The 26,293-nt window shown below is 51.2% G+C and overlaps 1 protein-coding gene across 2 annotated transcripts in view; it reads right to left on the bottom strand.

Annotated features, from left to right (window-relative positions):
• The window catches only part of SGSM1 (small G protein signaling modulator 1), a 66,769-nt gene that overhangs the window by 16,057 nt on the left and 24,419 nt on the right, over positions 1–26,293 (bottom strand). The window contains exons 6-18 of one of the 2 annotated variants that reach the window (XM_054594020.1): positions 25,589–25,656; positions 25,157–25,311; positions 24,902–25,033; positions 22,176–22,300; positions 17,631–17,698; positions 16,374–16,537; positions 16,069–16,201; positions 11,787–11,925; positions 10,213–10,277; positions 8,237–8,382; positions 4,451–4,579; positions 1,705–1,887; positions 365–433 (exon numbers count right to left, since the gene is read on the bottom strand). In XM_054594020.1, the coding sequence (XP_054449995.1) occupies positions 365–433; positions 1,705–1,887; positions 4,451–4,579; positions 8,237–8,382; positions 10,213–10,277; positions 11,787–11,925; positions 16,069–16,201; positions 16,374–16,537; positions 17,631–17,698; positions 22,176–22,300; positions 24,902–25,033; positions 25,157–25,311; positions 25,589–25,656 (1,576 nt within the window). The remainder of the gene's footprint in view (positions 1–364; positions 434–1,704; positions 1,888–4,450; positions 4,580–8,236; positions 8,383–10,212; positions 10,278–11,786; positions 11,926–16,068; positions 16,202–16,373; positions 16,538–17,630; positions 17,699–22,175; positions 22,301–24,901; positions 25,034–25,156; positions 25,312–25,588; positions 25,657–26,293) is intronic. The other variant, XM_054594022.1, reaches the window with a different exon arrangement.

The following is a 26,293-nucleotide window of genomic DNA, read 5'->3' as shown; positions in this document are numbered from 1 at the left end:
AGACTACCAATCACTGCAATATCTTGTCTACACACTGTCTACACATTTCTGTGTATGTAAAGTCTTACAGAGGGTCTGAAGGAGACACAGCGAGCTGAGAGCAGTGTTATTTCTCTGGAGGGCAAGTGGGGATTAAGGATGGTCAAAGCCAAAGCGAGCTTTCACTGCAGTATTTTAATTACTTTTACAGGGAGATTAGGTGCGTACGTTACTTGTGTAATTAAAAACTCAATCTTTAATGTTAGTATAAAAGCTAAAACAAATAAACCAAAAGTGACCCACAGACTATGGCAATCCTAGTCCATTGCCCCAGGCTGGAGGGAGGGGCAACGGCAGGGATGGGGCGTGGCCCCGGGAAGGTCACCTGTGTGCTGCTGCTGGAGTCGCTCTGCAGGCGGACGTTCTGGCGGCCAGAACTGCAGCTCTGGGAGGACTGAGAGGAAAGAGGCGGAGGGCAGGTGGGTGAGGCTGCGTCCCCCTGGCCCAGGGTCCCTGCACTGAGCTCAGGACGGGCTGCTGGGCTGGGGGTCAGGAAGTCTAGTTCTATCTCTATTCCTGACTTGAGCAAGTCCCCTCGCACGGCCTCAGGTTCCTATCTGTAAAGCGACAGAGGGTGGGGGCTCTCACTTCCTGGTCCCTGGAGCCTCCTTGGAGGGCGCAGCAGCCTCTGGGCCTCCACTTCCCACCCCTGCAACCAGAAGACCCCATCTTTAATCGTCCTGTACTTGAGACTGCTGGCTAATGTTTTAGTTCAACACAGGAACTTGCTGTTTGAATGGCCCGATTTTTTTACTCCCTCTTCATATAAGTAAATGCTTTTTGCCCTTACAACTTCTAGTTCCTGCCTCCTCTGATGCTAGGCTTGGCCACGTGACCTGATTTAGCCAATGGGATGCTAGCAAAGTCCATAGAGTAGAAGCTTAAAAAGTGCCTGTGTACCCGTATGTCTGTCTTTAACATGCCCAGGTTAGCCGGTTGGGGAATGAAACAGAGCCGAGTCAACCAGGGCATGTGAAGATCAACTAAGCATGTCAAGGTCAACTTTTAATTGACCTTCAGAGTTCAGAACTGCCCTGCTGACCCACAGACTCAAAAGTGAATGTAAACGTGTGTTGCTGGAAGTCGTTGACCTTTGGGGGTTGTTGGTTATACTGTGTGGCAATTGACGGCTGATACATCGCCAGTGAACAGAATTAACTTTCTTCTCAGCTCCTGCTTTGGGCCACGAAACTGGAGATTCTGTGACAACAGATATGTCTGAGTTGGTCACTGAAGTGTTCCTGATATCCCAAAACATTCCTGACAGCACCTGGCACATGGTAGGCACTCAATAAGCATTTGTTGAATAAAAGAAAGCCTAGCACTATGGTAGGTGCTTTATATACACTATCTTCTTTAAGCTGCACAAAACCTCCCCTGATAAATAGTTATTCCCATTGACAGATGAGGAAACTGAGGCCCAGAAGTATGGGTGCTTGCCTGCATCCCCAGAGCTAGGAAATGGTGGGGCTGGAGTTCAAATTCAGGTCTGTCAGACTCCATAGTCACCTTCCACCCAGAAACTGGGGGGGAAGCTCTGTCCCAAGGTCCCAGACACCAGCCCGCACCATTCCTACCGCAGCCTGATGGAGGGGATCCTGGCTTTCCCACCTTCACACCCCACCCCCACCCCACCCCCACTCCCTGAGGTAACCCGCCCATCACCTCGTTGCTGATGGTGGAGTCCCGGTGCATCATCCGGTGCAGGTGACTATCCAGGCTGGCCCCTGAGGAGCATTTGGCCAGGGCAGCCGCGTGGGACTCCCGCTCCCTCTGCCGCACAATTGCCTCGCAGCCCAGCCACTCGGCCATGGTCTGTGCGTAGCAGGCGTGAATCTGCTCGTCCACCTGCCAGGGCAGATGCAAGGTCACCTGAAGAGCTGGGACCCCTGGGGAGAGCCAACCCCACCAGGAACACCAGGTGGCTCTGACCTGGAATCCTGAGCCCTGGGAACACCCATCCAACATTCATGGCAAACATCGAACTGACATTAACTGAGTGCCTACTATGTGCCAGGTACTAGCTAGGCCCAAGGGATACAGAACAGTGAGCAAGGCTACTCCTTTCTTTCAATCCTTCCTCCCTTCCTTCCTATCTCATTAATAACGTTTCTATTGCTACATGCTGAAATGCCAACATAGGGTTAAATAAAGTATATTATTAAAATTAATGTCACTTTGATGAAAAGGCACACACATGAGCCACACACACATGAGCAGATGCAAAAATTGGAGAAAGTACTAGTAGGGTGTGTATCCTAATTAGTGGTACTCTGTTGATATTAATGTCCTGGTCTGATAATGCACTATAGCTATGTTTTCACTGGGGAAAGCCAGGTCATGGGTACACAGAACTTCTGTATTATTATTTATTTACCCTTAGAGAGAGGGGGAGGGAAAAAGAGAGGGAAAGAAACATTGATGTGTGAGACAAACATTGATCAGTTGCCTCTTGCACACCCCCAGCTGGGAACCTGGCCCACAATCCAGGCATGTGCCCTGACTGGGAATCAAACTGGAGAGTCCTTGGTCTGCAGGACTATGCCCAACCAACTAAGCCACACCAGTCAGGGCATTATTATTAATAATAATATTAGTATTATTGCAATGTCTTGTGAACTTACAATTATTTCAAAATAAGTGTTGAAGTATTAATTACATTTGTTTCTTTTTACTTTTAAAATTGTAATTACTAAAACATTTAAAATTACAGTGTGGTGTTAGCTGAAGATTTCTAATTATAGGGTAGTATATATCAATGGAACAGAATGGAGAACCCAGAAGTAAACCCACACTCATATGCCCCACTGATTTCTGACAAAGACGCAAAAGCAACTCAATGAAGAAAGAATAGCTTCTCAACATCCTCGACCTAAATAACACATTGTATACAAAAATGAACTCAAAACTGATCACAGACTTAAATGCAAAAACTAAAACTATAAAAAATTTAAAAAAAAAACCCCATAGGAGATCTTCAGGATCTAGGGCAAAAAAAATTCTTAGGATTGGACACCAAAACCACAATCTATCAAGAATAAAGTCTATAAATCATACCTCATCAAAAATTTTAAAATCTGTTATGCAAAAAGAACCTGTTAAGATGAAAAGACAAAATACAAACTGGGAGAAAACACTTGCAAGCCACAAATCCAAAACCGAATTTGCACCTAGAGTAAAGAACTCTCAAATTCAAGAGTAAAAAAACCAAACAATTCGATTAGAAAACGGACAGAAGACATTAACTGACACTGCACCAAAGATACACAGATGGCAAGCAACCATGTGCAAAGACGTTCAATGTCACTAGCCATTTGGGAAGATGAGACACCAATTTGCACACCTGTCTGAGTGGCTACCATAAAAAACAGTAACAACACTATGCCCTGGTGAGGATGCTGGTATGGGTAACTCATTTACTGCTGGTGGAAATATAGAATGGTACAGCCACTGCAAAAGTTTGCCCATTTCCTATAAAACTAGGCGGGCAAAGCTAAGCATTCATAAGTTTCTCATAACACTAACCACAGGACCCAGTAACTGCCCTCCTGAGCACTTCTCCCAGAGAAATGACAATTTGTGCTCGCGTGAAAACCCATACATGAATGCTCACTGCGGCTTTATTTGTAACAGCCAAAGAACTGGACACAACCCACCTCTCCACCAACAGGTGGAGAGGTAAACACGCCGTGGGGCGCCCAGACCACGGAGCACTACTCAGCCATGAAACAGAATCAACTGCTGATACACGCAACTTGGACGGACTGCCAGAGAATCATGCTTGGTGCAAAGGCAATCCAAAAAGGTATATACTGTATGATGGCACTTACACAACATCCTTGGAATGACAAAATTATAGAAATGGAGAATACGTTACTGGTAGCCAGGGGTTAGGGATGGGGTGAGTGGGAGGCACGAGGACCCTCGTAGCACCAGAATGTTCAGTATATTGACTGTGTGGTGGCACATGAACCGACGTGTGTGATAAAACTACAGAAAACTAAATACGCACAGATACACACACAGAGACAAATGGGTACCCGTAAACCAGGAAGCCTGAATAAGAGTGGTATAGTGCACCCGCGTCAATACCCTGGGTGTGATATTGTACTATATAGTTTTGCAAGATGTTACTATTGGGGGAAATTGGATAAAGGATACGTTGCATCTCTCTGCATTATTTCTTATAACTGCATGCGGATCTACAATGACCTCAAAATAAAAAGCTTATTTAAAAAGTTGACGTCTGTGGTTTGTGCCATATTTCTATCAGACAGCGTTGCCCTCCAGCTTCTGGGCTCCGCCATCTTCCGGCCCCGCCTCAGTCCGATGGGGGACCAAGCTCCTCAGCACCACGGTACTTGGCTCCCTTTGTTGCCTGAGACCCCACTGCCCATGGTGGGTCACTAACCTCCTTTCTTTCTGTTTCTGTCATCCCGAACTGGTAGTGGCCCAGCAGGAAGGGCCACACGGCCTTGCGGATCTCGGGCTGGATACCCCCATAGTAGACAAGGCGCAGCAGCTCCTGCTCCTCGTAACTCTGCGGTGGGGGGAGGGAGGAGAGCAAAGGGTTTGGTCAACAGAGAAGCAGGGGCAGGGTCTGCGATGCAGCAGGGCTGTTTTTCAGGCCTAGTTCTCAGAGATCCAGGCATGAACGAGTACAGCCCTAGGTACCCAATAGTCACTATATGATATGAAAGAACAAACTCTGGGATCCCCCCAACTGCCCACTGACAGGAAAACAGTGCACCCCTAACACGGGCATATCACAGAGTCAAAGGGGCCGGAGGTGCGTCTATGAGCACCCACACAAAAAAGATGTTAATGTCTATTGTTAGGTGGGGAAAAACAAGATGGTCATGTCTAGTGTGAACTCATTTTTGTTAAACCAAAAGGACAGTGTACAATGAATTTATTATTTCTACTTAATTTTCAGTCAATTCTGTATACTGTGCTTATTTGGGAATACTGTCTTGGAGTTTTTAATCTAAATTCTAAGAAAATTGTTTTAAAGCAAATTAACCCACAATGAACCCCAGCACCTGGCTCTGCATACCTTAATAACTTGGGCGCGCGCTAGGGTGACTTCAACGACTGTCTGTTCTGTTGTGGAGCAGATTTTTCTCTGCTAGTTTTAAAAATTCCCTTTCAGGCAAAGGTTTTGCTGTTGCAGTTAGTGAAGCCAAAGGGCCAGCAGGCGGTCCTACCTGTGCGTGTGTGTGAAGTGCCAATGACCGCTGCGGGGCTGCTCTGAAGGGCACGGGGATCCTGTTTCCTCTCACCGCTTTACTTCACATTCCAAAATTAAAAGCATTATTTCACATCTTAATGCTAGTCTTAGATGTATCCAACCACAAGGGAAAATACAGTCATTCTTTTGTCCCCACTGGGAATTTTGGTTCAAATTATGTAGATGGCCTTGTCAAAGCTGTATAAAAACCAGAGTACTAATTTGTGGCTGAGACTGTGAATACTTCATCAAAAATCCACCTCCCTTCCTCCTGGAGTTCATAGCTGGACTCCATTTCCCAGCCTCCCTTGCAGGCAGGTGCAGTCACGTGACTGGATTCTGACCAATGGGATGTGAGAGGAAGTGCTGTGAGCTATTTCCAGGCCAGGGCTTTGAAGAAGCAAGTGTATTCCCCTCAAACTCTCCATTTCCCCTCTGCTGCCAGGAGGCAGATGACCATGAGTCCCTGAGGGCAGCGGGGCCGCAGGACTGACAGCCCCCTCTGGAGGGCGGAGAGGTGCCCACTCAGCAGAACACCCGCCCAGGAATGTTAAGTGAGCAAGAAATGTACCCCTGTGATATCAATCAACTGAAATAGCAAGCTATTTATTACTGCAGTTCAGTCTGCCCTGATACAACAATGAAACCCAGAACAGGGAAAACATGGCCAAATAGGCTGTAAAAGGATTGCAAAAACATTCGATGAAAAATATTTGTTTTTGACTAATTTATTATTTTAACCAATTTGCCCTCAGATTAGTGCTCCTCAACAGGGGAGATCATTAGAAGCGTTTGGGGAACTTTCAGAACAACGTAAACTCTTGGGCTCCACTTCCAGAGATGCTCAATCAGCAAAGCTGGAGCGGAGCCCAGAAGCGTATAAATCTTTTAAACTCCTCAGGAAATGTGTACTCTAGTAGACTGCAGGGATGATGAACAGCGTGACCTTTTGAGGAAGCAAGCTGGCACATCTATTTAAATTTTAAATGCACATGAATCAATTTTATTTCTAGGAACCTACTCTCAAAATAAAAGCACGAGTACATAAAGGATTATGCTTATAAAGATGTCAACTATAGCATTGTTTGAAATGATTTTTTAAAAACGGAGAGACCGGAAGTCTATCATTAGGGAAGAATTAGAATTAATTGCGGTCCACCCATATACAAGGTGCTACAGTTCTAACATTCAGTATTTCACCAAGAGATTTGAAAGCACATCTTTAACAAAGAAGTAAGTTGGTTACATAAAATACAAATATGTCACCTCATTTAAAAAAATAAGAGTAACAGATATATCTATGGGTGTATAAGCAGAGAAAATGTATGAGAAGGTCTACACCAAACTAGTCCTATTCGGTGAGTCAGGGGATCTGAACTAGAGAAATATAGCAGGGATATTGTTTTAACTGTATCGTGAGAGACTCTCGCTCAGAGTCAAACTTCAGACAGGCTCCTCCGAGCCCTCGTTTTGCCTAGGCCTCGTCCTTGGCCCCTGTCCTCCCCCTGCCTGGCCCAGGTGTGGCCAGGATCCTGTTGTTAGGCTACTGAGAATCTCCGCCTTGATGTCTGACCAAGATCCTCATCCCTGCCCTTCATGCACAACTGCTGGCCTGTCTTAGCAAGAACCCCTACCCGTGATGCCTGCTGTTAGTAATTTGTCACCCACTGCCCCTCCCACTCTGCTCATTGGCCATAAGTCAACATCTGTCTTGACTGTATTTGGAATTGAGCTAAGTTCTATTCTGATGTCTCTTTCTCCTCTTGCAATAGTACTGAACAAGATCTGTCTTCACAGCCAAAAAGTAAAAATAAAGATAAAAATTTAAAAGTAAAAAGTTTGTATTCTATATATAAAATCTGCATTCTTCATTCTCCAAATTGTCCCAGTAAATAGGCATTCCTCCTGTCATTTAGAACAACCACCGTTTTTTGGCAAAAATGTAAAACCAAAACTGTAAAACCACTGTCTGTCGAGATTTGGGAACTAGTTTGTCTTCCTCACCAAGTCCCCCAGCAAGCCCAGATCAATACACAGAACAGCACCTTCTGCCAATGTAGGGAAGCAGCCGACACCAGCGCTCACCAGCTTGGCCTCCCCAGGGCCGGTGGGGGAAGGCACCCAGCTGCCTGAGCCACTAGGTTTATCAAGCGTGGAGGAAATGACTACGTCCTCCAAATGCCTACTCTTGGCAGCAGTGAAACCAGTGTTTTTCAAAGTGGACTCCACCCTCCACAAGCCATGGGAGGTACTTGTCTAACAAAGGCTTCTGTGGCCAAATACATCTGAGGGAGTGTTCCATGTGCCCTCCCATGCGCCCCCGATTTCTTGCAAGTGACAAGCACAATAGCATAGTCGAGGCTCAAAGAAGTCCTTCGGGATACTGTTTAATCCTATTTCCCAAACTATTTGGCCACGACACTTTTTTTTAAACATACACATTTTCCTTTCAGGGACATGTGTATTCTAATAAGAAAACCTCAGAAATCTATCTCCACGTGAAATGTCCAAACGGTAGAATCTCAGGCGCTAACACGGAGGTGGGAGAAAGAGTTTCGAACAGAGGGGTCCAGCTGTCTCCCTTTAACTTAGCTAATGCATCATTCTCAGTAGATTCAACTGGATTATAAATTCCTTCTCACTGGGGACTCGCAGCACCTTGTGCAGGATTGAGCATACAGCTCACGCTGAATAAGTGCTTAGTGACGGATTGATTTTTACTCCTCCTAGACAAGCGTGTGGATTTTCCATCCTCCCTGACCCTCACCTCCATGGGCAGAAGCAGGCCACGGATCTTGGAACTCTCAAGGAAAGGAGGGTGCCTTCAATCTGGGTGTGCAGACCTCGAAGCTATCACAGCACCCTTGAGTCCCCACAAGCAGGTGGGTCTATTCCTCAGACGGCAAGAGGCCCCCCGACCCCCTGCTGTCTCTGCCCCACCGCAGGCTAAGCCGGGCCACGCCTTACTGTGCTGTCCTGAAGGTACTGCTCCCAGATCCTGGCCGTCAGCCCACGCCCAGCATCACAGGGCAAGTCTGCAGACACAATCCTGTGATTGACCAGGGCTGACAGGTGGGTCCTCACGGTGGACAGGTGTCTGCAGTAGGCAAGCCCTGCAGGGGCACAGAGGGAAAAGGTCATCACCCACCATCCAGCCCTTCTTGCCTTGTGACATGGAGTCTCCCAAGTGCTGTCCAGTCTTACTGAACCCTTGTGACCCAACCAATTCTCGCCATCCCCCTTTCCCAGGTAAGGAAGGTCAGGCTTGGAGGGGCAGTCACTTGCTGGCTTGACTGCTTAACAGACCTGGGACCCTGGATACGTCCTATCAAATTTCTCGACCTTGGTCAGGGAGACGCCACCTCCCCTGCTGGAATGCAAGGCACTGAATGCCCAGGCTAGGGCAGAGGAGCAGCAGGCAGGAGGGGCTCGTGACCTGCGGGCTCATTGCGCCCCTGGGTGCCTCACCGAGAGAGAGAGAGAACGGGAGCGGTGGGGCTGGATCAAGAGGTCCTGGCAGGTGATAACCGAGAAGATGCTGAGGGTTCCAGTTCGCTTTCAAAGGTGGCCCTGCCTGCCAACCTGCCAGCCCTCACCCAGTCCGTCCCGGGCCCCTGGAGGGCACGGAGCCTGCTACACAAGAGGCGCTCGGCAATGGCTAGCCTGTGTTTGCTCGGACTGCGTACGCTCCTGCTGGCCCTGCCCCACTGTCTCACCCTCAACTCCCAGAGGGCACCCTGCACCTTCCAGAGCCTGACGACTTGCCCCCACCAACAACGGGGGTGACCGTGACGATGATGGTGATGACGATATAATGGCCAACCCTCACTGAGCACACTCTGCGCCAGGGAGCTGTCCCCGGAGCGTGCATAACTTAACTCACTTCACTCCCAGCACAGCAGGTATCCTTATTATCCCCGTGTTACAGATGAGGAAACTGAGGCACAGGCTGCTTTCCTCACTTGCTCAGGTCACACTGCTAGGAGATATAGAGCTGGGACTTGAACCCAAACTGCCTGGCTCCAGATCCTGGGCTCTCAACCACCGTCAGGGATGAGCCACATTGTGTGATGCCTTTATTCAAGGTCCCTCTCCCCTCTCTCCCCTCCCTCCAGGAAGCTGTCCCCTTTGGGTCCCATAAATACTCACCCAATGCCGGCTCCGCACCAGGCCCTGCATGGGGCACCGGGGGTGGGCAGTAACGGAACAGGCAAAAACCTTAACCTTGGAGAGCTCATGCTCTCTCGGCCTCGCCAGGCACGCTGGGATGGGACCTGCAAGGCTATTTCACAGGCCAGTGCAGGATGTGCTAACGCTTTTCTAGAATTTATATGGGAGAGTAGAAAAAACACAGCCTTTGCAGCCAGGCAGTCCTGGGTTTGAGTCCCACCTCTGTTGATTAGCTATGCAACCTTGGGCTGGTCTCTTAGCCTCTCTGTGCCTTAGCTTCCTCATTTGATTAAAATGAAATAATCACAGTACTTCTATTATGAATTTAATTTTTAAGTTATTGGGCAGGGATCAGGCCACCTTTCCCTTCTGCTTCTGCCTACAGGAGAAGGGAACAGTTACAGAGCCCCCATGATGGGCAATGCTAGGTGCTGGGGGCTTTATACCTGCTTCTCATTCAGCCTTGAAAACAAACACTCTAAGGTGGGCACTGGGAACGCAATGGTGATTAAACCAAACCCCTGCCACCAAGGAACCCCACTGTTCACTGCCCTCTCTTAGGCCCCAAGGGTAATATTTATCCCCAATCCGTAGAAGAGGAAATTGAGGCTCAGAGAAGTTAACATAACTTCACCCAAACCAGGCATCTAGGAACTAGAGGAGCAGAGGTCCAAACCCCAGGGCCAGCTCCTTCCCCTGATATTGCTGGCACACAGAAGGCACTCAATGAAAGCTCCCTGGAGACCACAATGGCAAATGAGGTCAATACGCACATCCATAGAAGGCTCTGGAAAGAATCTGGTACTTCATATTGTCACAGAGAAGCTTCAGGGGAGCCCTGCAGGTGGAGGAAAAAGGAGGCCCTTAGAACAGATCCACGCACAGCCCTGGCGTCCTGGAGAGGAGCACAACTCGTTGTCTCCAGGAGCAGATTAAAGCAAACCGATCAAGGGAACTGCGGGGGTACTGTTCCACCCAGACAGCGTCACTGCCCCTTCTGCGGGCAGTTTGGGAGTCACTGCCCGATTCCGTCCCTATAGTTTGGGTGGGGCCGATTCTACTCAGTACTTGACCCGGGCTGGAGTCACAGTGATTTGGTCAGAGGTAGTCACATGATCCAACCTAGGCCAATGAGAACCAGCCACGAGACTTTTGTTGGAACTGGGACACGGACAGTTTTCCCTGATGGAGTTCCTAAGCCGATGGCATGTGGGGCAGTGGCAGCCGGGATCCATTTTTGCTACTGCATAGAAGGGCCTTCCTGAGAATGAAACCGTGATCAGGGCAAACAGAGGCAAGAGCTAAAAAAAGAGAGGTTCCTGTTTCGGGCCTCTGGACCCAGCCACACCTGAAGCCCCTACACCTGTGGACTTCTCATTTCTGTCAGCAGATTTTCCTTTTTACTTGAACCAGTTTGAAGTTGGTCCTGACACCTTCAGAAAGAGTTCTGACTTCTAAAGTGGCCCCGCTGACCCAAAAAGAGCCAGACGGGGGTTCAGAGTCTGGCTGACTGCAAACAGGTGATGCCTCAGAAATTTCCTTTGCATGGGAATTGGGAGGGGGGTGCTTTTTGGCTGAAAGGGGAGAAAGGAATAAGGCCCCAGCATTGTTGGGGAAAAAAGACAAGGACTGCTGAAGGGAGTGTTGTGCATTCTTGCAAAGAACAGAGTAGAGCAGTGTCTGCATATTTATCCTCAAGCCATCCAGGGGCCACCCAGCGAAATCCAGGAGGCTGCGGAGGTGGCATGGCTGAAGCCCTCCAGTTATACCTGGGGGCATTAAACTTTAAAGTCACCCTCTTGGTGCCCTCAGGTTGGCAAGGCTCAGGCTTGCTCAGGTTACACGAGAACAGCATCTCACTGACAGCTGTCCCACAGCATACTTGGCTATCTGCGAGGTGGTGAGCTCCCTGTCACTAGAGGTGTGTAAGCAGATACCATGACAGGGGTTACTAGGTTAGAGCAGCATTTTCCAGTGGTCCGTGGACCACCAGCCCATAATCACTTGGACTTTCTCCTACGCAAGCAGGACCTCTAGGAAGTAGTCCAGGAATCAGTAGGGTTTGCTGCTTCTCCCAAATGATTCTGATGCACATTAAAATGTAAGATTCTCCAGTTATATTGGCACTTCTCAAACTTAAAAGTACATATGTGATCTTGGGATCTTGTTAAGTGTGATATGATACACGTTAGGAAGCTCAAACAGGCAGGACTTTACAAGAGTACGATTCAACCTAGACTTGGATGATTCCATAGTTTCTAAAGTCAGTGCACGGCAAGTAACGGGTATCTCCAGATCTTTGGTAAATCCTTCCATTTCCTCCATCCACCGCTCAAGCCCCTCATACCTCTCATGGTTGCAGCCATTGGTTGAGCTTCCATCAGCCGAGCCACTCTGTGAACAGGATGAGCAAGAGGATTTGCGGGGACTGGGCTGCCACAGGGATGGCAGATTGCTCACGGAGACATCCATCAGGTCCTGGGGCACTGCAGAGGGGGGAAGAGACAGAGGGAGGGCCCTGGCTGAGCCTGTGCGGGTTACAGAAACCCCACCCCCAAACAAGCAGCTCACTGCTAGGCCAGCACAGGGATAGAAAGAGCCCCTGAATGTCACAGTAGGAAACCGCGACCCCAATCACTGTCTGACCCAAGTCCTTGTCCCCACATGATCCAATGAAAGCCACCACCAAGATTTGGGACTCCCAGAAAATGGGAAGAGCTGATGACAGTGAAGAGAGAGAGGAAGAGGACACAGAGAGAGACCAGAGCCAAGGAAACAAGCCCCATTCCAGAGCAGGAGGCCAAGCCTCACACCATGTTGTCATTCAGCTATCCTCACAGGAGGCAGACACGAAGGAAGGGAGCCCGCTGGGGGCTTCTGAGGGAGGCAGGTGGCCTCCAGTTCCTGGAGGCAGACTCACTGGGTGAGAGAGTCTCTGCTGGCAAGACAGAGGGAGCCTGCCTCGCTGAGGAGACAGGGCCCGCCCACGAGGGCAAGAACCAGGGGAGTCCTCCATGGCGACGGCACCTGCACTGTCCATGGTGCTGAGCCGTATAGTCGCTCCCCAAACTGGGTCTCAGCCAGCGTGGTGATCCCCCACAATCATGTAGGAAGCTTGTTAAAAAGCCATAAGCCTCTATCTCACTCCTAACCTACTGAATTAAAATCTGGTGACACAGCCCTTGAGTCTATATTTCAAAGACCATTCTGATACAGCAGCCGCCTTTGAGAACCACAAAGGCATGACTGCTCTCCCAACTCCAGGACTTTGGTGATTCCTGCCTAACTGCTCCCAGGACACAGCACTGGCAGTTGCCCTTACTGCTGCTTCGCCAGCTGCATGAAAACCGCGGCAGCTGCAGTGCCGCAGAACAAACATACTGGTGACGTATACATTGTAATTTCTATAGTTAACTTGTTGACCTCTTGGGAGACTGAGACAGGTGCAAAAAAATTATTTTCTCTAGATGGGGCTCAGGAAATATTTTCTGCAAAGGGCCAGGAAAAAAACACTTTTGGATTTGTGAGCTCTCTGGTTGCTATCATAACGACTCAACTGTGCAGTCATAGTGCACATGTAGCCATAAACAAATGAGTGTGGGCGTATTCTAATAAAACTTTAATTATGAGCACTGAAACGTGAGTTTCCTACCATTTACACCTGACACAAAATATATTCTGCTTTTGATTTTTTCCCAGTTATTAAAAAATGTAAAAGCTGTTCTCAGCTCATGGCTGCCCAGATGCGGCTGAACCCGGCCTGCAGGCCGGTGGGCCAAGTGCTGCCCTGGGAAGTCAGGACGGTGCACGTTTGCCCCACAGGCCATGCGTCCTCAAAGACGGTTGGCAGTGCCTGGCCTCTCCCTGCTGGCTCCAAGGGGAGGGCGTGTTGTGGACTCAGCTCCACTTGTCACCAGGGCTCGTGGTTGACAGGGTCAGCCTTTACCTAATGACATAGTAAAAAGCTGCCTCCAAAATGAGGTTTTGGGGGTCACCAATGTGGCTTGTTACACTACTCCCCCAAGGAGACTCAGCAATGAGCTTGCAGAGAAAGACCAGCAAGCTCTGTATGTTTTAGAAAAACAGCCCCAGTTCTTAGTCTCAGGGAAGCGTCAATCAGCTGTGCCCGCGTGTGGCAAGCAGCTCTGCCCCCTACCCTGCCCAGGCTGCGGACATCACCAACGGGCCCCTCCCCTACCGAGCCCACAGCGCCCCAAGCTGCAGCCTGCGGGCACAGGCAGGGCAGCAGGAGGGCATCGGTTTATCTTTTGCCTCCATCTCCACTGGGACCAACACTCAAATGACAACATGGCAGAGGTGGCCGGCGCCCAGCCCCAGGAGTGGGGGGATCCAGACATTACTGGGGGGCTGCTGCTTCAAGCTCGGCGTGGGGAGGGTGGTGTCCCATCTGGTTTGCGCCCACTGACTGTCCCTGGCCACCACCAGCATGGACCGGCCCACAGGAACCACCATCCAGGCAGGGCCCATGGAGACGGGGGACGCGCTGCCCAAGGGGTCGGGAACAACTTGAGACACAAAACAAAAAGCATCAGTGAAACAGAAGGTGTGCGGTGGGCGGAACTCTGGAACGACTAGAAGAAACCATTCCTGGGACCTTGAACCTCGCCCCCGCCCGCCCCCGCACATCTCCCAGGTACTGCGTGCACTAGAGGAGGGGAGAATGGTGAAACTTATAAAGCGCCTCCCCTGTGCCGGGGCGATGCTAGGCGGAGGGGTGCCTTGTCGTCTCTAATGACCCAGCAAGGGATGCGTTTCTTCTCCCTTGTTGTTGAAGGGGAAACTGAGCCTCAGGATGACAACAAAATTGCCATCCAAGGTGCCCCAGGCAGTAACTGGCATAGCTGGTCTTTTTGACTAAAGCCCCCTCTCTTTCCACTAACAACAGCTACCACTTATTGAGCACAAGTATTACCCGTTATAGATTAGGAAACTGAGGCCCAGAGTATGTAAGCAGCGTGCCCACGACCACCTAGCTGATAAGTGGTGGAGCCAAGACTCCAACCCAGGGGACGAGACCCCAAGATCCTACCCAGTGGGCACCAGGGCTTGGTCTCCTAGGGGAGCTCTGGGAGGCGGTCACGACACACATTTCAGTTTTCTCCATGGGCGCACCGCCTCCTACCGGTCACTGGGGGCACTGATGCCCTGATGTTGCTTTGGGCCCCAGCCAGGGGTAGACGGACCTTGGTGGCCAGAGAAACCCCTCAGGCAAAGAGACCTTGAGCCTGGGAGCTGGCAGCAGGGTGGCGTGCACAGAAGGGCACAGCTGGCATCTCACCCGTGGGTATGTGCAGGGCCGCAGAGGCTAACACTGATCTTCCCCAAATAAGGGCTATCCGGCATCCAGCCTGGCTTCCGGCAAGAGCCTCTGAGTAATTCATCGGAGGGTAAGGCCCCAAGGAGAGAGTTTTCTGGGAAGGTGGCCACAGGGCCATCTGGTCCTCACAAAGGCATCAGCCCTCTGGTGGGGCTGCAAGTCACGGAGAACCTGGGACCGCTCCAGACCCTGACCCGGGGCAGGAATGGACAGGTGGTGGACACTCTGTGGCTCTTAATGATGCAGCAACACGAGACACTGCTCACCACTGGCCACGAATGAAAACACACCAACCCGGCCACGTAGGGCCTTACTACCCCACGCCCCAGTCCACCTCAGTGATGGGTGAGAGCGGAGCACTGAGCGGCCAGCACAGTTGGTTCAGCCTTGCCGGGAAGGACGTCTGCTTTCAAAAGAGCCTCTCGCTGCCTGGCCGAGGTCACTTAATCAAAGCGGGGCTCAGAGTCATCATCCATCAGATGGGATCAATGAGGCCACAGAGGGTTAAAGAAAATGAGGTTAACAGAAAGAACCTATAACTTAATACTGATTTGTTTAAGAGACATCCACACAGTGCTTAATAAATGTCCGCTTCCTTCCAAGAACTTTTTAAATATTAATTCACTTAATCCTAACAATAGCCCATAGTAACAATTGCCTTAATAGCCATAGTCTCCATTCACCAGGCATCTGTTTCGCAGTGGTCACCAGGCAAATTGTTGGGATATATTAACATATTATCATTTCCTGTGCTACTGCCGAGTGCTTTGCTTCCCCTCTGCTGCTCTATCATTTATTGAGTGCCTACTGTGTGCAAGGCCTAATTCTATGGACTTTACACTGATTACCTCAGTATCTCATTGAACCCTTACAACAGTATGTTGAAATACAATAACTTAATAGCAGCTAACATTTGAGTGTTCGGTGTCCAGCGCCTTATCTCATTTAATCCCCTCAAAAGCCCTATGAAAATAGGTGCTATCAACATCCCCATTTTACAGATGATGACCCTGAGGCACAGGGTTAACGTGACTTGCCCAAGTTCAACCAGGATTCCAGACCCCATGCCACCTCCTGGCCAGCGGCCTCGTCATCGGCTACGTAAAGGGTGGTGACCTGTTCTCATTTAGGGGAAAACTGATGCCGCCAAGATATACATTTCCTAATTCCAGGTCCCGCTGCTGGTCCCAGAATCCAGACCTCTTATCCTCTGTTTCCAGATGATGATGTTCTCAGTCATTTTCAGGACCAGCCAACAGGCGGCTGCCTGGGCCCAGGAGCGGCAGCTTACCGAACTCGGACTGCAGGCTGGGGTAGATGATCCGGAACACGTAATCCGTGGCCTCATCGTCTTCCTTGTCTGAAGACGTGGACTCGGCGGAACCCTGAGGGCTTCGCTTCCGCAGTTTAGGAAATACTTTGCCCTGAAAGAACATGTCCCCATGCACAGTCCCTGGGGTGCACCCGTCCCCAGGCTGCACGGCCTGAGGGTCTGGATGGGGTGTGCATGAGCCCATAAAGCCACAGAAGGACCCACGGGCAAGGATGACCACTGCCCGTGGCTGACCCCCACCCCAGGCTCCCACGACCACTCACCTTCCCCCTCTGAGACCAGAGTGGTGGGTCCAGCTGCCCGTGGGGGAGCAGCCCGTTCTCCAGGCACGAGAGGAACTGCAGGAGGTGCCCGCCCTTGGGGAAGTGGAAGGGCGGCCTCTGGATCCCATCCTGGCTGACCAGCACCACCGTCCCGCCGCTGTCCACTGCCACCGTGACCCGGCCACAGAAAACCCAGCAGGAAGTCACTACGAGGCGTGGTGACGGGGCCCTCGCGGCCAGCACCCCCTCAGGCATGCCAAGCCAGGCCCGTGGGCCTGTTCTGAGGCTCCGGGGAAAGGCCGGGGCAGGTTTACCTCCCCGGAGTCCCTTTCGCCCTACCTACCATCATTGCTGACTGGGGACTGTAGGACACGGTCAAGAAGAGTGTGGCTGGCCTCCCTTCAGCCACCCCCAAAAGAAAAGGATGCCCCCAAACACCTCACACCCCTCGAGCACCCTCTACAAATCGACCTGCCCTATTTCTGTGTGGAGGCTTCAGACCTACCCCTTCTCAGGGCAGTGGTTAACTGTCGCTAGCATGTACTGAGCACTTCCTGTATATAAGCACATCACGTTAAAGGCGCCACCTTCTTGTAGTACTCAAAACGTAACACATGTTAGCGTCTATTTTACAAATGATAGAACCGAGGCTCAGAGAGATTATGTATCCTGCCAAGAGTCACACAACTAGTACGTGGCAGGGCCTGGATTCAAACCCAGGTCTATCTCATTAAATAAGCTTAAGTATTTTATGCCTTGGTGAGCTACAGATCCCTTGTTTTCCAGAGCAGGGTGACTCTCTGCTTGTTATGCATAGGCCTTCTCTGAGCTTTAAAGGGGAACTCTAGTTATTAATCCCAGATCTGCAGAGCACTGACTCGAGTGACAAAGACTTGGGTTCAAGTCCAGGCTGTGGAACTTACAGGCTGTGTGTCTCTGTGCCATGCTACTTCCTCACCTGTGAACTGGGAATGACAGAACCCTTATCATTGGGTTATTGTGATTAAATGACAAGCATGAACATTTTCAGAACCATGCTGGGCACATCATGAGCACTGAGCATTAGCAACTAACACCATGGATTGGACATCGAGCCCTTATGCACATCACTTGATCCTCACAGTAACCCCACTGAGAGGAAACTGAGGCGCAGAGAGAAGTCACTTGCTGGAGGTCTGCACAGGCAATGAGAGGGCAAGGTAGGCGGGGACCCAGGTGGGACCCCCCCAGCCCTGAGCTCCCTGCCGCGGCCCCTACCTTGCTGGTGGCAGTGCAGATAGACAATCTCCTCCAGGCGGATGGTCATGGCGTAGTCCCAGTAGACACTGAAAGGGGAGGAAGGGTTAGGCCTGCAGGATGTCTGCCCACTTCACGATGGGGAAGGGCCCAGGAGGCCAGAAGACCACACCCATGGGCTCCTCTGCCCTTCTCACCAGGACCCACTTGTCCCCAACATCTGGATCAGTCTTCCTGGACTCTACCTTCTCTTCTTCAGTCCCAATTTTCTAAAGAATCCCTCTTCCCCTGCCCACAGTCCACGTGGCTGAGGCCAACCTCACCCACCCTCCACCCCCAAACTCCAGGAACCGGCCACCTAACAGAGGCCTGACCAATCAGCATATTCCACTGCTTTGGCTACAGTGATTGGTTCAGGGATGGCCCCAGGACACAAGCAGAACCAATGAGATTCAATTACTGGATTTATGTTAGAATTACTGGTGAAGAGATGCTCCTTTCTGCTGGGAGAGCAATGGCAAGGATGCTGGAAGTCTGGAGATGTGAGGGACCATGACGAGAAAACGCCTGCCTAAGAATGGAGCCAACAGTCAGCGAGGCAGAGGCAAGAGATGGAAAGGGTCGGGTCTTCCTCATTAAGTCCCCAGATCCAGCCCTGCCTGAAGCCACTGCCCCAGGATTTCTCAGGTCACGTGCGCGAATGCTGAAGTCAGCTTGAGTTTGGGTTCTGTCACTGGTATCCGAGTCTTGACTAACTCTGACCCTAACTCCAGGCCATCCTATGTCCACGGGCAGGAGTCAGAACAGCCACTCAACAGCCTTGACGTCACGGGTCACTGTGACTTGAAGGCGTCTATGCTCCAGTTTCCTCCTCTGAAAATGGGGATGATAATAATATCTACTGCATAATGTTGCTGTGAAGAGTCAATGGAATCACGTGTTTGAAAAGGGTCACCACAGCACTGATGCCTTAAAAAAGTACTTGGCTAATGGTCCCTGTGATTTACTTAAGGTTTGCCATTTTCAGCTCCAAGCCAACTACTGTCTTGAAATAGACTGCTTTTCCCCTCTGAACACAATGGGAGGTGGGGCCGTCGGAACTCAGGCTCGGTGGCAGCCACAGGAAGGCACTGCTCAGGTCTTCTCCACGAGACCTCGCTGTGGGGAGCGGAGCTGACCAACAGCTTTGCGGCTGCCCCTCTGGATGCACCAGCAGGTTTGTGCCAAGGCCACACTTCCTCTCGGCTGGGTCTGAGGCGCCGAGGGGCCAGGGTCGGCCTGCCCTTGTGGGACAGCGGACTCCTAGTCGATCTGGCTAAACGTCCTTAGAGCTGCACTGTGCCTGACCCTTCCTGCCTGGCCCCCCAGCACCCACACAGGGCCAGGGCAGCTCTGCAGTCTAAGCGCTCTCCCCGCCCCTCCTGCCCCTCCTGCCTCCCACCCATCTCATCCCGGCTTGGCGCCTGCTTCTTGGGAGACCCCCACTCACATGGGCTTCACAGTCAGATGGGGTTCAAATCCTGCTTCTGACACCTCCACTGAACCAGGCCCTCCTCCTCTCCGAGCCTCAGTCTCCCCAGCTGTGACATCGGGAAGCTGGAGTATGAGCTCTCTAGAGGCTTCCTGCACTGGTCCGTGCCAGAACCAGCCTCATCGGGGTCCGTGGAGTGATGTCCTCAGAGCACGGTCAAGCACACAAGCGTTTTTAGGGTAGCAGCCTGTGCCAAGCCCCTCCCAGCCCAGGCTTGGCCAGGTCCCTCCCTGGGCTCCCACATCGTGCCCAGCACAGCGGGCGGTGATGACCTGTTTCCTCTTTTGCCTCCCTGGGGGGACTGTGTTTTATTCACTTCTGCAAGATGCTCAGAGAATGTTCACGCTCAGAGTGAGTGGTAGATGCCAGGCCCTGGGATGCCTAGTAAGCAAAGCAACTTCCCAACTACCACCAACAGCAGTGAGAAGGAACTCTGTGGCCAACAAGAGTCTCCGCGATAGAGAGGCGTTTCCAGGTGCTGGGCTTCCTGGGTTTCCAGGTGCTAAGGGCTCTGCATGCATTTTCCTCCCTGACTCCTCCCCACGTGCCCTTTCGGAGGTTCCATGACCATGTCACCATTTTACAGATGAACAAACTGAAGCTCAGGCATGTAAAGGTGATTGTCCCAGGTCACTCAGCTGGGAAGGAGCAAGAGTGGAGTTTTTGTTTTACATGTTTTCACAGTTTCCTTTATATGGTGAGGGCATGTTAAAGAAACTTCCAAACGGGCTTGTAAGGTGGTCGTCCCATCAGCAGCATGTGAGGGTTCCAGCTGCTCCATGTGGCACGGCTGAGATCTGTGCAAAGCCCACCAGGCCCCAGAGCGCAAATATCCACCTCTTTGGTGATTTCTCCTCTCGAACGTTAGGAAACCCAGAAGGGAGGTTACGATGCCCATTGTGCAAGAGGGAGTGCTCACTGGGAAAAGAGAGGGCGCTCTTGAACCTCTTTAGACAAGGAACACACCCCTTATCTTCATTGTCCCGTGGTCCCCAAAGAGATGCTGAATCCCCTGGGCACCCCCATTTCCACAAGGCTGACACCCACGTTTCTGACCTGACCGTTTCTCTTCCCTGAGCTCCAGGTGCCAAAGAGGGGACCGAGGCGAGATGGGGGCTCAGAGCCCAGGGCTGGCGAAGACCCCCGTCCTATCGGCAGCGACCTTGAAAGTGCAGGTTCAGCCGGGACTACCTGTGGAAGGGCCTGCCACGAGCTTGTTCACGGAGGAAAAGGTGACGCAGACACATGGGGTCCTGGATGGTTCGGGCAGGGAAGGGGGAGGGGCTCGGCAGTCATTTGGTCCAAGGCCTCTCCTAAAACAATGGCATCAGAAGCTTCCTGCCCGCACAGTCCTGGGCTTTAGTCCAATCTACAAACAAGGTCCTCGGGCTCTGAAGCCGGCAGACACCTCAGTGTTTGAGGAGGCCCTGCCAACCCTTTGGGAACCCTCCAGTTCTGGGAAGACCATCTTTTCCAGCCGATTTGATAGAAGGGGGAAACTGAGGCTCAAAGACGGGGAGTGCTCTATCTACCCCTGGTCACCCAGAGAGGTGAGGACTAAGCAAAAACTTGGTCCCATAACATACAGTTATCCATTCACTCATTTGTTGTCTCTTTCAGTATAATGTAAATACAATGTAAGCTCTGGGAAGGTAAAGATTTTCCCTTCCTTTTTTGCAACTCCTATCTCTCTTGTATATAGCTCAGTACCTAGCACGTAGTAGGCGCTCAGTTAGTATTTAATGAATGAATCTAGGGGCCCTGACTTCCCCGCCTTGTTTCACAAAGATGATCTGCACACCTGCTACAACCTACGGCAGGTGCTGGGGAGAAGACAAAGGCAGGACTGTCTTTGCTTCCACAGAGCTGAGGTCTGGCAGGTGCGGCAGTCGGTATATAGAGGGGCACAGAGTTAGTATGTGACTATGATTCTGTAAATGCCACAAAGGAGATTCGGTGCTCCTTGCGGCCTGATACCCAGGTTTAAGGTGAAAAAGCGGAGATAAGGTTCCAGGCCAGGAGCACCTCCTCGGCCCCACACTGCGGGTTCTGGCTGGAGCTGAGTGACATGGCCCAGCCCAGGACCAACTGCATCTGCTCCTGACCCTCTCTGAGGACAGACAGCGACCTCTGTCCAGGGAGTGACCAGCTTAGAGAATAGCACGCACCACGGCAAGGCCCAGGGTTACTCACACTGAAGCGTAATGGTGAACAGAACACGAGAACGACGTCACGGTTAGGCTCCCTGGCAAGAGTGTGCGCTGTATTTAGAAGCAGGTTTCCAGAGGGAACCCCGCGACCTGGACGTGCTGCTGCAGGGCGACAGGCCCGCAGGAGGGGGAGGGCTGCTGGGGCTGGCTGTCCAGTCCTCAAGTCTTACCTACTTTTAGGCTGTAAATTCTCATAATCAAATGTTTTTAAGAAAGCAAGACAATGTAAAAGAACAATAGGCTTAGATGTGGACTCAGAGCAGCAAACACCACCACTCTCCTCCCTACCAGCTGCCAAGGCTCCTCAAGCTGAACTAATCAGGCCACCGTGCCTTTGCCCGGTGGCTTCCCTTCGTCCTTCCCAAAACTGTCCCTAATTGTGCTGGGACACAGGGCACTGCAGCAGGGAATTCCCAGTCCCATGATTCTCTGAGCAGGACTCCAAAGCCTTGGCTGGATGCTATAAATCCAGGATATCAGAGGAGACACAGACGCCCACCAGCTGACACGTCCCGCCTCCCCCTTCCACTGAGTGATGGGCAAGTCGGCAGCCGACTGTGGAGTAACTGCCATTTGTGGGCTTATGAAATCTTTGTTAAGATATTTCTGGACTGTCTTTTGGCCAGGGCTCTGCCTAACTCCCACACCCTGAGATCCTTCCAGTTAGTTTCCGGAGAGTCCCCGCCCCTGAGTTACCCATGAGGCCACCGCCACAGGCAGGCTGGGCCCAGCGGCTGTAACTACCCAATGGAGCAGCCGGCAGGTGGCAGGGTCGGGGCACAAGCGTCCCTGGGCCAAGTGGAGGGGAGGGCCCTGGCGCCCTACCTCTTCTCATAGTCCAGATCTCCCACAGACCCATTCATCAGCTGGTTGGGCGTCCACTTCAAGGTCATGACGTCAGCTGTCTGGTGCAAGGACAGGTACCCCGGCACCGCCTCCATGTCATCCCTCTGTAGAGAGAGAAGGACTCAGGCCTGGTTGTAGTGTCAGCGTCAACAGCGAACATAACCGGAACCCAGGGGCTGGGGCACTCCCTCCAAGTGATGGCACCTGGAAGACTCTAGGCCTCCTTCTAAGTGGCCACGCTAAGCACAGTCGTTCGCAGCCAACCAGCCGGGATGGGGCTCCATAGATCCACCTGTGAAAGCTGCCCACGCGCACCACTCTGACCCTCACGCTTCCCTTCTGAGGTCAGGGGCCCTGCTGCAAGGGTGGGGTTGGGGGGGGGTCTTCAGAACCAGGGAGGAGCTTTCTCCCTCCCAACATCACCCTTTCTGAAGCAGAGAACATTTACCCACCTCATTTTAGCCAGTCTTAAGGGAGGAAAAAATGGCAGCTGAGATCTGTGTCCCATCCCCTGGGCATTACCCAGAAGCCCCCTCCCCAAATATCCCCGCCACACTCCCCGCCCAGCAGCCCGACCTCCATCTCCCCGATCTGCCCGCAGAGTTTCTCGCCTGCTCTGTTGTATCCCAAGCGGAGGCTGGTGGAGAGGGGAGTCTCCCAGCCTCACCCACAGAGGTGACAGCCCCTCTACCAAATTCACCTCAACGACACTGGCGACAACATTTACTGAGCAGCTGGTCTGTGCCCAGCTTGGTTCAGGGGCGCACACGCTGTCTCATTTCGGTCAAGTGCAACCCCCACAGGGAGCACGCTGCCGTCTTTCATCCATTCTAAGACGCACACTGTTCTTTCACATTTTAATGTATCTCAAGTGAGGATGCATCTTATAATCGGCAGCATCTCACCACTGTCATGCTGTCATCGTCTGATCTCATGCAAACAGGGTCACAACTATTCATATCGCCGCTTCATTTAAGTTTTGTGCATGGTGGTCACTGCACATGTGCAGGACAGGTGCCACTTAAAATGTCCTTTAAAAGATTACACTGCAATTCAGCTTTGAATCAAAAAGTTACTGTGTGCGTAGAAAGGCCGGGAACTGCAGGGATGCCCACAATACGAGACTTTTTTGAACATCAGCCACCAAGTGCAATGCTTGCAAGAGATGCTGCACCTCCTGTGCTCCGGATCAGAGGTCAGCAAACTTCTTCTGTAAAGGGCCAGACAGGGAAAGTTTTTGGCTTTGCGAGCAATACCGGCTGAGATGCAACCACTCAACGCTGCCACTGCAGTGTGAAAGCAGCCATACATCATATGTAAACTAGTGGATGCGGCTGTGTTCCAATAAAACTTTATAAAAACAGGTGGAGGGCTATCGCTTGTTGCCCCTTTCTCTTGATGGAACAGAAAATGACACTTGGTGGAAAAATAAGGACAATGACTCTAAGTCAGTAAGTGGTACAAAAACTGGACCCTGAAATGTAAGTAGTTTTAGGACTGTCTTAACTAATGTATTTAATTATATTTCCCCTTGTGTATTCTTATGAGAGTAATGTTATTATTTTTAAAAATATCCAAATAAATCTCAAAGAGCTCTTCCAAAAAACTGTAATACAAAATTTTTAAGTAGTGAGAATAACGCTGTATATAACTTAATCCAATTCTAATTGCCTTTTAATTTAACAATTAAAAAATGTTGTATCTTAAATTCATGGCTCCTTAGGTCTCAGGAAATAGGGTCTTATACCCATTATGATACAGTCACTGGGGCTCAGACAGAGAAGTGACTTTCTCAGGGTCACCCAGTGACAACTGTGACCACAGAGCTGAAGTGGCAGACAGCTCTCCCTCTACTTCCTCTCAGTTGAGCCCAAACACTGCACGGACCCCGATGTTCCTGGGTAGGGGACAGCAGAGGAGATATCCCCTGAGGGTGGAGGCTTCATGTGCCTTGCTCATCACCCATCCCTGGTGCCTGTCCCCGTGCAGGGGGATAGAGGCTGACTGGTAAGGGGCACAGACTCTGGCACTAGCCAGCCTCAAATAAAAAGTCTGTCCCTTACTCCACCTGTATGAGCTCAGTGTTACTTATGATAACAGCACCTTCCTAAAGTGGCTGTGGTGAGGTTTAAATGAGTTGATACAATTAAAAGCACTTAGCACAGTGCCTGACACAGAAAGTGCTTAATAAATATCAATTATGAAGATGTTTATCTTGATATCCTGAGCACCTAGCCCTTGGCAGGTTCCATATAAATGTTTGCTGAATGAGTAAGTAATAACAAAAGAGAATGAATGGATAGGTAGCTGCATAAACAGGGAGATGGACAGATGGACTGGGAAATAAATGGACAAATGGGTGGATGGGTAAATGGATATAAATACAGGCAGAGGGATGAAGGACTGCTGGGAAATGCGGGAACAGGGGGATGGTGGATACTGAGACCGGGAGAGTAGTGGCTGGCTGGCTGGAGACACTGGTGGATGGATGGACGCATGGGCGGATTCGATAGGAGGAGACATGGGCATATGGATGAATGAATGGGTAGAGGGGGTATTGGCAGGTGAACGAATAGATGGGAGAGTAGGTGGATGGATGGATGAATGAATGAGCAACGTGGAGCCATTCATTCTCTAAAGGGAACTTCTCTACAACACGGAGCCAGACCCCCAGTGGAAGATCTGGGCCCAAGGCGAACTCTCACCGGCTGAACGAGAACGTTGTTCTTGCCATACAGCAGGGTGGCCCGGGAGTTCTGGTGCAGGGACTCCACATAGTCGCGGGCAGAGAGAGATGGGCGATCATCCATGCTGCCGCTCGAATGCCTCTTCTGGATCTGGCACGGGGAGCAGAGGCAGAGAGTGAGGCCCGGAGCGGCCTTCAGGGTCCCCCTCCATTCCCTGCCCCCACGCCAGGTCGGGAACTCAGGCTGACTCCCACACAGGGTCCCACTGCCTACCCCACTCACACAGAGGGCCGGACGCTTGGTGGGCGAGTCCTGCCGCAGGTGCGAACTGTGGATGCGGTGCCTCTGGACAAGCTCGTCGGCGGAGGGGTCGGTCCAGAAGTGATCCGCCGTCTTCATCTTGGTGTATTCCAGCGCACAAGGGCCCACTGCAGGTCAGACGGGCGCTGGCCATCCTCAGCCCCAGGGGGTCCCCTCCCGTCTCCCCCTGGATGGGCCACTCATTTCACTCCCCTGCCCTCCAGCCAGCTAGCATGCCCCAGGGTCCTGCTAAGGAGAAGCCAGCACAAGGCCCTGGGAGCAAGAGACAGGGAACAGGTACGTTTTGATGGGGGAGTCTGGAGGGAGGTGAGAGAGGCCCTTAGGAGGTGCGCCGTGAGTCAAAATTAGAAATTTAAACGGAGTTCAGAGGACCAGACCACTTACCCAATAAAGATGCGAGGATGGGGCCATCCACGGGGTCCATCAGGAGCGCTTCCTTTTCGTAGTATTTACTAGCAAGAGAGGAAAGAGCATGCAGGTTTGGATGGTGACCAGCAGAAGGTGCACAATCCACTACGGCTCGGCCAGGTAGTTAAGAGCAGACAGCCTGGGTTCATACCCATTCTTGTCACGTGGTTACCTCTGTAAGCTTCAGCTGCCGCATCTGTAAAATGTGGGTAATAATATATCTCACGGGGTTGTTGGAAGTCCTTTTGAGGGAGACGACAGATGTGAGGTGCGTAGTTCAGCATGGGCTGTAACGAAAGCCTTACTAGGTAACAGGAATAATCATTACACAAGGCTGCCGAGGCCTGGCTGCTCTTCTCCACTTCCACTACATCTTCCATTTCAGACAGGAAGTCGTTCAGAGGCACAGATGGTATCTACCCTTCTAATGTTATTGAGGCAATAAAATGCTCTTAAGCTGCGGTTATCCCAAAGGCTGTATTAACAGGCCTTCCTGTCTGGATAACTAGCGTGGACAACGCTGGTCTGGCACACCCAGAAACGCCCCCCCGGCCTCTGACTCTTCAAAACAGCATGTAAAGCCATCAATACTACCATGTTTGGGCGGGATGTTTTCGGATTTTGTTTGAGTTGTTGTATAGTGGTTTCTAAGTCTCAGTTTAGGGATGAACAGAATTTCAG

The sequence above is a fragment of the Pteronotus mesoamericanus genome, unplaced genomic scaffold (genome assembly GCF_021234165.1).
Source record: "Pteronotus mesoamericanus isolate MK-2021 breed Mesoamerican mustached bat unplaced genomic scaffold, CSHL_Meso_final scaffold_507, whole genome shotgun sequence".
In the NCBI taxonomy this organism is placed as follows: Eukaryota; Metazoa; Chordata; class Mammalia; order Chiroptera; family Mormoopidae; genus Pteronotus; species Pteronotus mesoamericanus.
This window is presented reverse-complemented; position numbering and strand designations above follow the sequence as displayed.